This window comes from Protobothrops mucrosquamatus, unplaced genomic scaffold (assembly GCF_001527695.2).
Source record: "Protobothrops mucrosquamatus isolate PMUCROS unplaced genomic scaffold, P.Mucros_1.0 scaffold1638, whole genome shotgun sequence".
In the NCBI taxonomy this organism is placed as follows: domain Eukaryota; kingdom Metazoa; phylum Chordata; class Lepidosauria; order Squamata; family Viperidae; genus Protobothrops; species Protobothrops mucrosquamatus.
This window is the reverse complement of record NW_015387797.1, coordinates 46,554-59,514: the sequence shown is the minus strand read 5'-3', so window position 1 is coordinate 59,514 and position 12,961 is coordinate 46,554. Positions and strand designations below refer to the sequence as shown.

The 12,961-nt window shown below is 44.4% G+C and overlaps 1 protein-coding gene across 1 annotated transcript; it reads left to right on the top strand.

The window, feature by feature from the left end:
• Nucleotides 1-2,064: 2,064 nt before the first annotated feature.
• On the top strand, nucleotides 2,065-12,373 carry PTGES (prostaglandin E synthase). Its single transcript, XM_015822671.1, has 3 exons — nucleotides 2,065-2,317; nucleotides 5,330-5,412; nucleotides 11,654-12,373. Exons 1-3 carry the CDS (start codon nucleotides 2,210-2,212, stop codon nucleotides 11,901-11,903), a joined length of 441 nt encoding a protein of 146 aa, XP_015678157.1. The 5' UTR covers nucleotides 2,065-2,209; the 3' UTR covers nucleotides 11,904-12,373.
• Nucleotides 12,374-12,961: the final 588 nt, after the last annotated feature.

Here is a 12,961-nt window from a genome sequence, read left to right as displayed (position 1 = left end):
TGGAAGGACCTGTCCATGAAGTCACCAGGATTCAGGATTGAATCAATGGACCACGAGAAGAACGGAATGTGAGGGTTGAATCAATGGATCATGAGAAGAACAGGAAGTGGTGAGAGGTTTTTTGGCATCAGCATAGTTCTTGGCAAACCATGGCTTAGGGCAATGCTGTGGTGGAATGTAGTCTGGATTCCCAGGAGAGAAGGGAAGCATTCCAGACTACCAAGAAACAGCAAAGTTTAGATAGTTTGTGTGGGAGAAAGAGGGTGAAGATGATACCTTCTTAAGAGTACCCAGAGTACTCTGAGTCCGAAAGGAGAAGGGCGGGATATAAATACAATTAATAATAAAATAATAATAATAATATCTTCAATTATGCAAGTAGTTGATTTAGTTTGACAAAGTAGATGAAGAACAATAAAGGAAACTTCTCAGAAAGTAAGTTCAGGTGTCTTTCTTGATTCAAGCTGAAGGGTCCTTTTGACCCAGAAGTGTTTTTTTCCTGCTGGGCTCATAGGGGGCTGAGAACAGGAATTGTCAGTGGGGTGAGTGGTTTTAATGGAAACAAGGCCTCATTGTACAGATTTTTCCACTCTTAACTCACAAATATGGTCTAGGCCAGGGGTAGTCAACCTTGGCTCTTTTATGACTCATGGACTTCAATTCCCAGAATTCCTGAGCCAGCTTGCTCAGGAATTCTGGGAATTGAAGTCCACGAGTCATAAAAGAGCCAAGGTTGACTACCCCTGGTCTAGACCACGGGTGTCAAACTCACCACGTCATGTGACATGTCATGACATATCTACAGGCCCGCAGGCCGGTAGTTTGACACCCCTGGTCTAGACCCAAGGCGTCCAACCTTGGCCCTCTTAAGACTTGTGGCCTTCAACACCCAGGTTGGCTAGGGAATTCTGGGAGTTGAAGTCCACACGTCTTAAAGTGGCCAAGTTTGAAGACTCCTGGGCTAAGCAAATGAGGACCCCCCCCCCAACATTGAACAAGATGGAAATGGGTGGCCTTTAGCTGAGCCTCCCAAAACAAGAGACAGCGAAGATCCCTTAAAGTGACAAGTAAAGTTGTGTCCTTGTGTGGGCTTCCCAACAACCATGCCAACTGCTGAATTGCCATTTTCTGATGCTGCTTTTATGAAAAGAGCGTGAAGACAAGTCTGGGCAAGAAAGAAAAGTCCGACTGGCAGAAACTAGGGATGGCATCACACATTTTTTTCTGATCACCCTTCTATATTTCAACACATTGCTTCCCATAATCCAGCAAGGGATTTGCCAAGGATCGTCTGCAGAAATGAGGCGACTTTGGACTGTTTCCTTGTCAAATCTCAGGATGAAATTTCCCCCTTTCCTATCAGTCCATAAAAGGGAATTATGGCCTGGGCAATCCATCTCCCTATACTGCCCCCCCCAAAACCCCAAACCCCTATAAAATCCACATAAACAATGAAGGTTTGGTCAGACAAGCTCAACAGGCAGCCACAGTAGCTTGCATTGACCTGGTTTGGCATGTTGTGTGAAGGGGACGGGGCTCAAAAAAACTCAATGTGAAGCCGGGAATCTGCCTGTCCTTTACTGGGGAGAAGATTAAAGTGGAGCTTCTTATTGCTGCTCCCTTGTAAGCCCCCTAATTCGGTGGAAAGGAAGCTTGTTCCCTCCATCTCAAAATTGTGGAACTCTACAAGTGGATTACCAACCTTGGCGCTAATTGGTTGTCTGAATGCAGCCACTCTGCTATGAAAACTCACGGGGGGACAGCTTAGGCAAAACTGCAGGGGATACCGACGTGGCACAGTGGACTGATGAGGTTATCTAGTTTGGAATGAAACATCTGCACAAAACCACAATAAACCCCATTGATGGTTTGGCTGCCAGTTCCCACCCCCCACCCCCCACCGCCAGGGCCAGGTCAGCCAAACAAAGCCCTCTGGGGGCTTAGGGTGCTAATAAAACCCCAATTTTAATCAACCAGAATAGAACTGGAAGGGCCCTTGGAAAAGAAGCTGAACCCCTGGGAAGCTTACCTGGTTTAAGCCTTCCAGGAACCTGAGTTGGCTTGATGAGGTTGTAAGTGGCGGCAGTCTGTGGATCTGCAAAGGAGGGCTGATCATCACCCACAGCAGGTCCACCCCCTTCTTAATTGCCAGCTCATATAGTCCCTGCCAGAAGTCTGAAAGCAGCAGCTTCCACTCCGGCGGGCCAAAATGATGGAGAATGAGATCTTCGCCTCTTTCCTCTTTTTCGCCACGCTGTTGATCCTGAAGATGTACGCCACGGCTATTCTCACGGGGCAGGTCAGGCTTCGGAAGAAGGTAAGCCACAGCTGGCGGGGTGGGGAGCGAAAGGAAGTTTTTCTTCCTTTGCACATTCTTTGAAAGGGGCTCCTCCAGGCTGCAGCATCTCCCGTCTGCCTCTTTCCCGTTTTCCTGCCTGTCTGCTTTTTTTTTTTTTCTTTGCAGCTTGAGGGGTGTTGTCTTTTGGGGAGATACAACCACGTTCGAGAGGTCTGCAAAGCCCAATTTCTCCCCAGCAGAGTTTTTCAGAAGACGCTGGGGTCTCCCCTCCTAAGAGGGGAAGACGGCAACATAGTGCAAGTTGCATGTTTTTTCTGGAACTGGCCGTGAAAGTAATGTGTGAGGCTTTTAAAATGTGGGTTGTTGTTTTTTTTTAAAGGAAAATACTGTTTTAGGATTCAGTCCGGGTTGGTCACCAGGAACAAGAGGTGTTTTTGCTTGTGCAGGAGCCAATCCTTCTGTGTGTGCTTTGGGCTGTTCTCTGTGGTATTTATATGGTCGCTGTGGGGTGTAGCTTTTTAGATGTAGATTGGGGTGTCGATGCTGGCTATGAAGTGGTGGTGGTATTTATATGGTGGCTATTAAGCTATTAAGCCACCATATAAATAGCTAGCACACAGAAGGGCCCAAAGCCCTTGGAGAATAAGGATGGGTACAGCAGGAGCCCCAGCGTTTGGGAGAATAAACCTCTGATCCAGGTGGGATTCTGCAAGATGATCCTGGGACGTGGATATTCCCTTTCATTCGTGAATATGGTTTTAGCACGCTGCTCTGTGCAATGAGTAATGTGCGATTAAAGGAAAAACGATTAGATGCCTGGGAAAAATTAGAATCCAGAGCCGCCTTATTTCTAACAATACCAGCACATAAAAGAAATATAATAGTCTTTTTAAAAAAACACTGGGGATTAAATAGAAGGCCAGGTGCATAACAATCACGGCACAGCCAACAAAGACTGTGCCATTTTTAGAACCTGCTCATGCTTGGATTTCTGCATGGAGGAATCAGTATCCTCCTGCTTAAATGGGGAATTTGGCATTTGACACGGAAATATCTACATTCAGCCCTGGGGATCACCAGGTCATTAAACCTTGATTGCTCTGGCCCATGTAGGGCCACTTGGGTGAGATGGGTGCCTTACAGATGTGATAAGTAAATTAACCTAGAAGCTAATCCCCAATTTCTTAGGTAGATATTTCAGTTCTATGGGAACTGGGTTGACATAACAGAGTTGGAAGGGACCTTGGAGGTCTTCTAGTCTTACCCCTTCCTCAAGCAGGAGATCTTATACCATCCTTGTCAGATGGTTGTCCAGTCTCTTCTTGAAAGCCTCCAGTGATGGAGCACCCACAACTTCTGGAGGAAAGTCCTTCCACTGGTTTATTCTTCTCACTGTCGGGAAATTTCTCCTTAGTTCTGGGTTGCTTCTCTCCATGGTTAGTTTCCATCTGTTGCCTTTTGCCCTGCCCTCTGGTGCTTTGGAGGATAGGTTGACCCCCTCTTCTTTGTGGCAGCCCCTCAGATGTTGAACCACTGCCATCATGTCAGCCTCTGTCCCCAAAAAACCCATCACAGCAGCTAGGTTGTGTTAAATGCATAGAGTGAACAGTCTAGCAACCTTAACAGGGGTGGACTCCAATTCCCAGAATTCCCCAGAATGTAACAGTGTTGACTCTTGAGCAACACTGATGTCACCCCAGCTCTAATATTAAATTTAAACCTGACCACCAAGAGTTCCCTAGCATGGTTGGCACCAAAATATAAACTACATCATTGGTGATGTAATGGGAATTTTTATTGGGGGATTCCATGACATTTCAAAAAATTTTGGGGGGGGGGATTTTTAAAGTGTTGAAACGTGGGATATTCAAATCGTTCTCTTGGAAAAGTTTGAAGGGTCTGGCTGACGTCAATACTTTTGCAATCCTGCTTTGTTTATTTAATAAGAAGCCGTTGCTTTTAAGCGGGAGAAAGTTGCCCAGAAGGAGCCATGGGGGCTGTGGAGGGATGGGTGGGTGGGAAGGTAAAGTGGGTCTGCAACCGAGAACCTTTCATAGCAAGAGGAACGAGCAGCCGAAAATAAACGCCCAGCCTGTGTTTTCAGGATTCGTAATCCATGAAGGGTTCAAAGCAGGCAGGAGGGACTGTTTATCTTTGCAAGCAAAGTTATGGCTTCTCCACTTCAGCTCTCTTGTAAAAAAAAAAAAAAAAATCCGCTCACGCCAGAGAGCTTTCTGAGCAGGGGGTGGGAGCCAAATAATTTTGATTATTATTATGACAGTGTTAGGAGCGAGTGAAGAAGAAAAAAAATGGACCTCCATTTGGGTGGGATGCTGTAAGGCAGGGGTAGGCAACCTTGGCTCTTTTATGACTCCTGGACTTCAGCTCCCAGAATTCCTGAGCCAGCATGGCTGGCTCAGGAATTCTGGGAGCTGAAGTCCACGAGTCATAAAAGAGCCAAGGTTGCCTACCCCTGGTTATAAGGTCTCCTGCCTCGGGCAGGGGAAGGGACTAGATCTCCAGAGTCCCTTCCAAGTCCTATGATTCTGTGCTCTAATCTAATTCTTGTAATTTTAACTGCTTCTGTATAATTGTTTTTATACTTCTATATTTGATTGCCTTGAAAAGAGCCTGTTCTGGAGAGTGAGATGGGCAACATACGAACTTAAATCAATAAATGGGCCTCACCTTAGCTGACACCCTTCCTTTCTCCCCGGGGGGGGGGGGAGGTCTCTTTCCCAGGAGGTGAAGGAAGCAAGCTGCCCATCTCTTCCCTTCCGCCTCCTCTCCACCGTTGGACCTGGCCCAAAATTCATATCTCAGTTGGTGTGTTTCCTCCAGGCAGAAGAGTCATACTTTTCCCAGATGTTAATGAGGAAGTCTAGGCTTGATAAGACTGTAGCATTTTAACTAGAAGACAGCCATGCAGATCACCTGGCCGTGTCCCGATTCACCACTACCACATGTACAATATGAATGAATGAACTTCTGCTTTGATCTTCATTGTCTTCTCCTTCTGGTCTTTTCCAGGCATTTGCCAATCCTGAGGATGCTCTGAAACACGGTGGCTTGGAGTTCCACAGAGAAGACCCCTATGTACAGAGGTGTCTCAGGTAACTCATTTTGGGGATCAGCTCAGCAAGGTAGACCAGACCAAAAAACAGACACCCTGTAGGCCTACAACTACTTTGATTAGAATAGCTCTAGGGGTAGAACCTTGCAAGCTGAATAGGATCCTTTCCCCCCTCCTCTCCTCCTCTTTCATTTCTCCCAACATGTCTCTACTACACTATGGATCTGTTTTTCCTTGGGGGGAAGGATCCTTCTCCCCTCCCATCCCCCACATTAAATTAACCAAGGCTAACACTGTTGGCCAATTCTGTCAAGCCAGTTTTGACCTTCTAGCAAGTCTTTGCCCTAAGCCAGGCGTAGGGAATCTTGGCTTTTTATGACTTGTGGACTTCAATACCCAGAATTCCTGAGCCAGCCATGCTGACTCAGGAATTCTGGGAGTTCAAGTCTACAAGTCCTAAAAGAACCAAGGTTCCCTACCCCTGCCCTAAGACCATAGGTGGTGGCTTGTCCATCGTGGTTTAAGGCAGGCCTGAGACCCCTCTCCAAGGGCTTTGGGTGTCCTCCAAGATGTTTGGGAAGGTCTCCAGAATCTTCCCTCATTGCTGGAACTCTGTCCCACCTTTTCAAAGGAAAAATTTGCATGCCAGACAAAAAGTTTATCTTAATCGCCTAATAAACTTTGATTTATCTGAAAAGGGAGACCTCTTTAAAAAAAAACAAAAAAAACAGGACAGCTTTGTATTTCAGAGGGACTGTGATTAATATTGGAATCTTCCTCCTGCCGATTAATCAGTCCGATTTCCCACATTTGTTCACTTAGGATGACTTTTTTATTATTATTATTATTCAACCCCGGGGTAGAAAGGCCAGCCCTCCCCCCCTGTAAAAACATCCTGCCTTGTGCAATTTGAAACTTGTAAATCTATCCTTTTCCTGAGCGAGGCTGGCGATGACAAGATTGATGTGAAAAGGAACGTAGACTCAAGTGCCAAATAGTGATGATGGGCGGTGAGTTCCCAAAACATACAACCCAGCTTAATAAAGCCTTTTTTTTTTTCCACCTGGCATTCTTTGCCTGGTTATTTAGGCTTTATTCTATGTTATTTTATAAAAATGTTTAGGAAGTAGGGCCTCACTGTGAAAACTGCCCCTCCCTGTTACGCTCCTTGTTACACCCATGCCATTCCTAGTCTGTTGCAAAATAAAGAATACAGAATAACACAGTTGGGAGGGACCTCGGAGGTCTTCTAGCCCAACCCCTTGCTCAGGAAGGAGACCCTATATCGTTTTGGATAAATGGCTGTCCAATCTCTTCTTGAAAACCTCCAGTGATGGAGCAGCCACAACTTCTGGAGGCAAGTCCTTCCACTGATGGATTGATTGATCTCGCTGTCAGGAAATTCCTCCTTAATCCTAAATTAGATCTTTCTTTGATAAGCTTCCACCCATTGCTTCTTGTCCTGCCTTCAGGTGCTTTGGAAATATATTGACCCCCCTCTTCTCTGTGGCAGCCCCATAAATATTGGAAGATGGCTATCATGTCATCCTTTTCTTCATTTCTTCAACCATTCAATGTGTAATTTAGCCTCCAGTCCCTATATCATCTTTGTTGCTTTTCTCTGTACTCTTTCTAGAGTCTCAACATCTTTTTTACACCGTGGTGGCCAAATCTGGACGCCATATTCCAAGTGTGATCTCCAGTGCAGTATAAAGCGGTACTATCACTTCTTGTGATCTTGATTTTATCCCTCTATCGATGCAGCCCAGAATTGTGTTGGCTTTTTTGACAGCTGAAGACTACGGCTGGCTCCTGTTTAAGGGATTGACCACTAGGACTCCCAGATCCCTCTCACAGTTACTGCTATTGAGCCAGGTACCGCCTATACCAGGGGTAGGCAACCTTGGCTCTTTTATGACTCGTGGACTTCAACTCCCAGAATTCCTGAGCCAGCCATGCTGGCTCAGGAATTCTGGGAGCTGAAGTCCACGAGTCATAAAAGAGCCAAAGTTGCCTACCCCTGGCCCTATACTATATCTGTGCATTTGGTTTTTCTTGCCTAAGTGTAAACTTTAAACATTTTAATCCTCAACTAGGGGATAATCTTGATTTCTCCAGGCAAGAGAAAGGAATTTGAATAGGGGAGGAAGCAACCCTTGTTTATTTAACTTTAAAAAGCGCCTACGTTATTCCTCCTGGTTCCTCTGTTCTTATTTCAGCCAAGAGTCGTTAAAAAAAGGGGAATTTGTTTGTTCCAGCTTAGGAACTCCAAAGAAAGCGATGGGGCTTCGGGGAGATTTACAACATATTGTTTGCTTTGAGTTAAAAAGTTGGCTCTGGCTTGTAAGCAAAAAAAGGGGATAGGATTTTTCAGCTTTGGTAGTTTGCAAAGAACGCAGCCTCCACGTCTGAGAACTGACTGGCACTGGTCCAGGACCTGTGGCATTTATCGGGCCAGCCCATTTTTTTTGCAAAGGGAAAAAATGTTGAGGGAAGACCCAATGGTTAAGAACAAATACCTTTTAAATTTAAGCTTTGTTGCCATTCAGTGAATTGACTATAATTAATGGGATTCCTTCCAGTGTGTTTAATTATGTTATTTTTCTGCAGCCTGGCAGTTCTGGATGGGATGGGATGGGATGGGGAGGGGAGGGGGCAAACCCCGGGAACTCAAACATCTTTCAAAGAATCATAGAATCAAAGGGCTGGAAAGGATCTCGGAGGTCATCTAGTCCAACCCCCGTGATCAAGCAGGAGACCCTATGCCATTCCAGACAAATGGCTGTCCAATCTTTTTTTAAAACTTCTAATGATGGAGCGCTCACAACTTCTGGAGGCAAACTGTTCCGCTGATCAATTGTTCTCGTTGTCAGGAAATTTTGCCTTAATTCTAGGTTGGGTCTCCCTTTAATGATCTTCTGCCCAACTTTGTCGAATTTAGATTTTTGGGGGATATGGGTGGGAACTCCTGTCTCTCCAGAGGCCATCAGGAGGGCTGCCAGTGGTGATGGAGAAGAACACGTGAAGGCTGCTACTTCCTCCCCTGATTCTTCTCAACTTTCAGAGACATCAAGAAAACAAGCAGGAACTAAATGGCCTGACCATCAGAATCTGTTCTAATTTTGCTTGCCTGTGGGTCTCAGGAGCTACCAAATACCTCCAACGTAAAGTCCCATTCTCTCTCTATTTTTTTTAATAGACCTGTTTCCCAGGCGACTTTTAGAAATGTGGATTTCAGCTCCTAGAAGTCCCTGGTCATTGCTAAGAATTCTGGGTGTTGAAGTTCATCCATCTCAAAATGGGCAAGTTTGAGAAAGTTGAAGCAGACTCTTAGACAGTTTAATGGAGTACAAAGGCCTTGGTGAAGCCGTTGGCTTTTCCTCCTTATATATATATTTTTATGTGTTGTGGTTTTCCTTTGTTACCTGTGTAACCCAAGGAGAACTTGTTATAACTCATTCCTTCTTCCCCAGTAGTTTCCTCCCTGCCTTAAGGGCCAAAGAATAATTTACACTCTGAATTTCCTAGCCAAAGAGGGCAGAGTTTCCCCAAAGTATAATACCTAGGCAAAAAAATCCCTTAATTAGGTCATCAGAAGGTTAATCTTCAACAACACCAACACCAATAGCTGAGCCTGAGTTGTGTTTATGCCCTGGGCTGAAATGTGGGCAAAAAGTTGGGTGCCTTGGATCATAACCTTGCCTTCTTTATCCAATCTCTCATTACCAACTTTGGGATTTGGCCAAGGTGTGTACGTACATAAATGAGAGCCATGAGAATTGTATGGAGAGCAATATTGTGGTAGCCACATACTTGTTTTTGCCTCTTCACCAGTGGGGAACAAATCTAGCCATGGGTTCATTCCATGCAAGCTAGAGTTGAGGAGCTTTTTCTGATCTGGAGTCATTCCCTTGTAGTTGAACCTAGAAAGTAGAGGAGCTTCTTTTGACCTAGAGTCAACCTCTTGAAGTTGAACCTAGAGAGATGGGGAACTTTCTTTGACGTAGAGTCAACCTCTTGAAGTTGAGGAGCTTCTTTTGACCTTCAGTCATTCCCCTGAAGATGAGGCTCTTGGCCGACTGTACATTTGCAGAAGTAAACAAAATGAATTTCAGAGGGATTTTTAATTGCAAAGGCTCAACTCAAGTGTTTTGGGATGTTTATCTGGCTGACTATGTGTCCATCTGTCTTGCAATAACACAACGGATTACAGATGTGAGCTTTTGCCTTGGATGCAGTTATCTCTGGCCCATAAGCTGTGGAGAGACTTAGGTAAACCCTTGAAAGCCCAGGCCCAGCTCTGACCACTTGGAAGGATTTGCGTGGCTGATATTGTAGACGGCGGGGATGCAAAGATCCTTTGAATTTTTCTTGGAAGTTGTGAGGGAGGGGACATACTTCCAAAAGATGGGTAATCCTTGACTTACAACCATTTTGTTTAGTGACTGTTTGAAATTAGAGCGGACCCAAAAAGTGGCTTATGACCATTTTCCACATTTACAACTGTTGCAGCATTTTAATCTATAAAATCAGAAAAAAGCCCACTCCCTTGTTCCCTTAGTTGGATAATGAAACGCCTGCAAGAAAACCCCCAAACTCAGGTAGTACAGGGACCCTACACTCCTCCTCCTCCTCCTCCTCCTCCTCCTTAAATCCTCCTCCCTTCTAGCACTGATGCTGTTATCTAGTTGGGTAATGAAACGTCTGCAAGGAAATCACCCAGCTCAGAGAGCACCAAAGACCCCTCATTTCAACCATGAGCTACATTCTCTTTTATCTGTCATTAAGCAAATCGTTAAGTTGGGGATTACCTGTAGAAATCTTGCCGTTTGTGGTTGGGTGTCTTCCATAAATCATGACTGCACAAGCCACGTCTTTGCAGAATGTGTGAACCTGGTTAGAAGTATGGACTGCAGGCTGCAATTCGCCAGTTAGGTGCAAGGCTCCGTTTCGGACTGCGGCTGACTCAGCTTGGATGGGATTTTCCACCAGCTCAAGAAAAAGATGAAATCAAAGTTTTTATTATTATTATTATTATTTTGCAAAACTAGCCAACTGTAACTTGCTGGGAAACGGTTTTCTTGGCGACTGTTTTTGCTTTGAGATTCCTGGCAAAACCTTGTGAATGTAACTGGGGGAGCCAGTTTGACGCTATTCATTGAAATTATCTGGCAGGTTTTCTGTTTTTTTCTGATGATGTGATTAAATGTTATTTAATTTAAATGTTATTTAAATGTTAAGGAGTTTCCAACTTAGTCTCCTAACAGAATTCATTCACTTAATTGTGTCCTGTATTGGAATGTTCACTATGCAGAATCTGTTTGTTACTTCGGCAAAGCTTATCTTTTAAAGAGAGGTTTTGGGTCTCCCTGGTTGACTAAAATAGAGAACAGAATTAATCAGAAATTAGAATTTCTGATCTGAATCTGATTTGAATCCTGAAAGCATCAACCTAACCTCAGATTCCTAACTAGGCTTCTAATTCCAGAATGTTGGTAAAATGGCCAATCCTCATAAGTTTTTGGTATTTTTAGAGGATCTTATATAAGCATGCATCTTGTGTTATATACATTTACAATACTGTAAATGCTTGCATTTACTATATTGTATTAATACAATCCTTATAGTAATCTTGGGAGATTACTAAAGAGATGTCCAACCTAGAACTAAAGAGAAACTTCCTGACAGTGAGAATAATTAATGGAACAGAAGTTGCCTCCAGAAGTTGTGGGTGCTTTATCACTGGAAGCTTTTCAAGAAGAGATTTGGACAGCCCGGAATAGTGTAGGGACTCCTGCTTGAGTAAGGGGGTGGACTAGAAGACCTCCACGGTCCCTATGTTCTATGTTCCATCTCTCTTTTAAAAAGCTGACTTTCTTAGTCAAGAGTAGAACTATTTCTAGCAAATCCTAGTGGTGCACACCCCTGGTATTATTTACTTAGCTAAGATTTCAAAGGATTTCCTTGTTTTTTAATGTCAAGACTTTGAACTGCTTTGGCTTTTGAAACAAAGGAGAAAGAATGTAGAGGTTGAGGTTTAATGGTGCGTGCAAAAGTTCCGGAAGAACTTGAATATTTTCTACAAAGCATGGGAAAAAGGAGACCAAAAAACAAAGAAGTCCAGTTGCCTCTTGAAAAAAACATCCTGAAACAGTTCTAACCTGTCCATCGTCTTCTTGAACCCCATAATGGTAGCCAGGAGTCCACCTGAGGTCCACCCAGTGTTGAGTCTAAAGGACCAAGCTTGATCATGTTCCTCTTCTGTGTCCTTCTGTCACCAGAGTTCATCGGAACGATATGGAAACCATCTACCCGTTTCTGTTCATCGGGACCGTCTATAGTTTCCTGCATCCCAATCCAGTCGTGGCTCGGATCCACTTCTTGGTTTTCTTCCTGGGCCGGATGGTTCACACCGTGGCGTATCTCCTCCAGATGAGACCTCCCATCCGTTCGGTGGCCTACAGCGTGGCCCAGATTCCCTGTTTCTCCATGGCCTTACAGATCCTCATTTCAGTGATCAGACGCCAGTGACTGTCGGTGGCCTTCGTCCCCGTGGCTCGTGGGTCGTGTTAAACGCAGGACATGAAGGACAGCAAGAATCTAAATGGAGGGAATAAATGCTTCACCATATGGCTGTATTTTGCGTAACTAGTTTTGGCTTGGGAGATAAAGACTATAATGGATGGATTTTTGTATCTCCTGGTCTTTGGGTTCTAAGGCATGGATGGTATTTTTGTAAGGTCCAAGTTTGGTTTGGAGAAATTTAAGAAGTGGGCAAACTAGGAACATCCCAACTTGGGTGGGTGTGAATGAAAAGAGATTGTTCCTTCTGCATCAGTTGAAGGATGAAATACTTTCTCATCCAAAGGGCCACCTAACCTCAGCAGAAATCTCTTGAGCTGCCCGTTCCATCTACGAGATGTTCAGGGTCCAGCGTGGGTTGACATATGGATGTGACTCTTAATCTTCACATTGTTTGTAATTGAACAAATAAAACACATTAAAAGAAATTTGTACTCCTGGCATTTTCCATCTCCAAGATGTTCTAAATAGCTTTGCAGTGAGTGGGCAGTGTCTTTAAGCTTTGTGTAAAACTCCTGTTTTTAGATTAATTTTTTTTCCAACCCTCTCAAGGGAGGCCCTTCAGATTGGTTCCCAAAATTCCCCAGTCAGGACAGTCATTCTGAGAGTTGTAGAAGGTCCTTCAGATGCATAAATTTCAAAGTACAGGTTATCAATGTCTCATTAAATGTTAGGGGAACAAAATTATACACGGAAAAGCAGTTAGATGGTGGAACCAATGACCCACAGAGGTGGGCGAATTCAAGCTGGGGCAGGGCAGTTATCTTTCAGAAAACTTGACAGTCCTTCTCTGAGTATCACGTTGTGTGGGAAGTCCTCCATAATCTCTTCCAACTCTGTGAACATGTGTTTACTATGTGTGAAGGTACTGCTAGTAGTTGTAGCTGTTTTTACTAGGCTTCTATATCTTACCAAGGTCACAACAGCTGGCATCACCCTGCCCAAGCATGTCTCGTCTCGAAAACCTAAGCACAGTCAAACCTGTTAGCACTTGAATGGGAGACCAC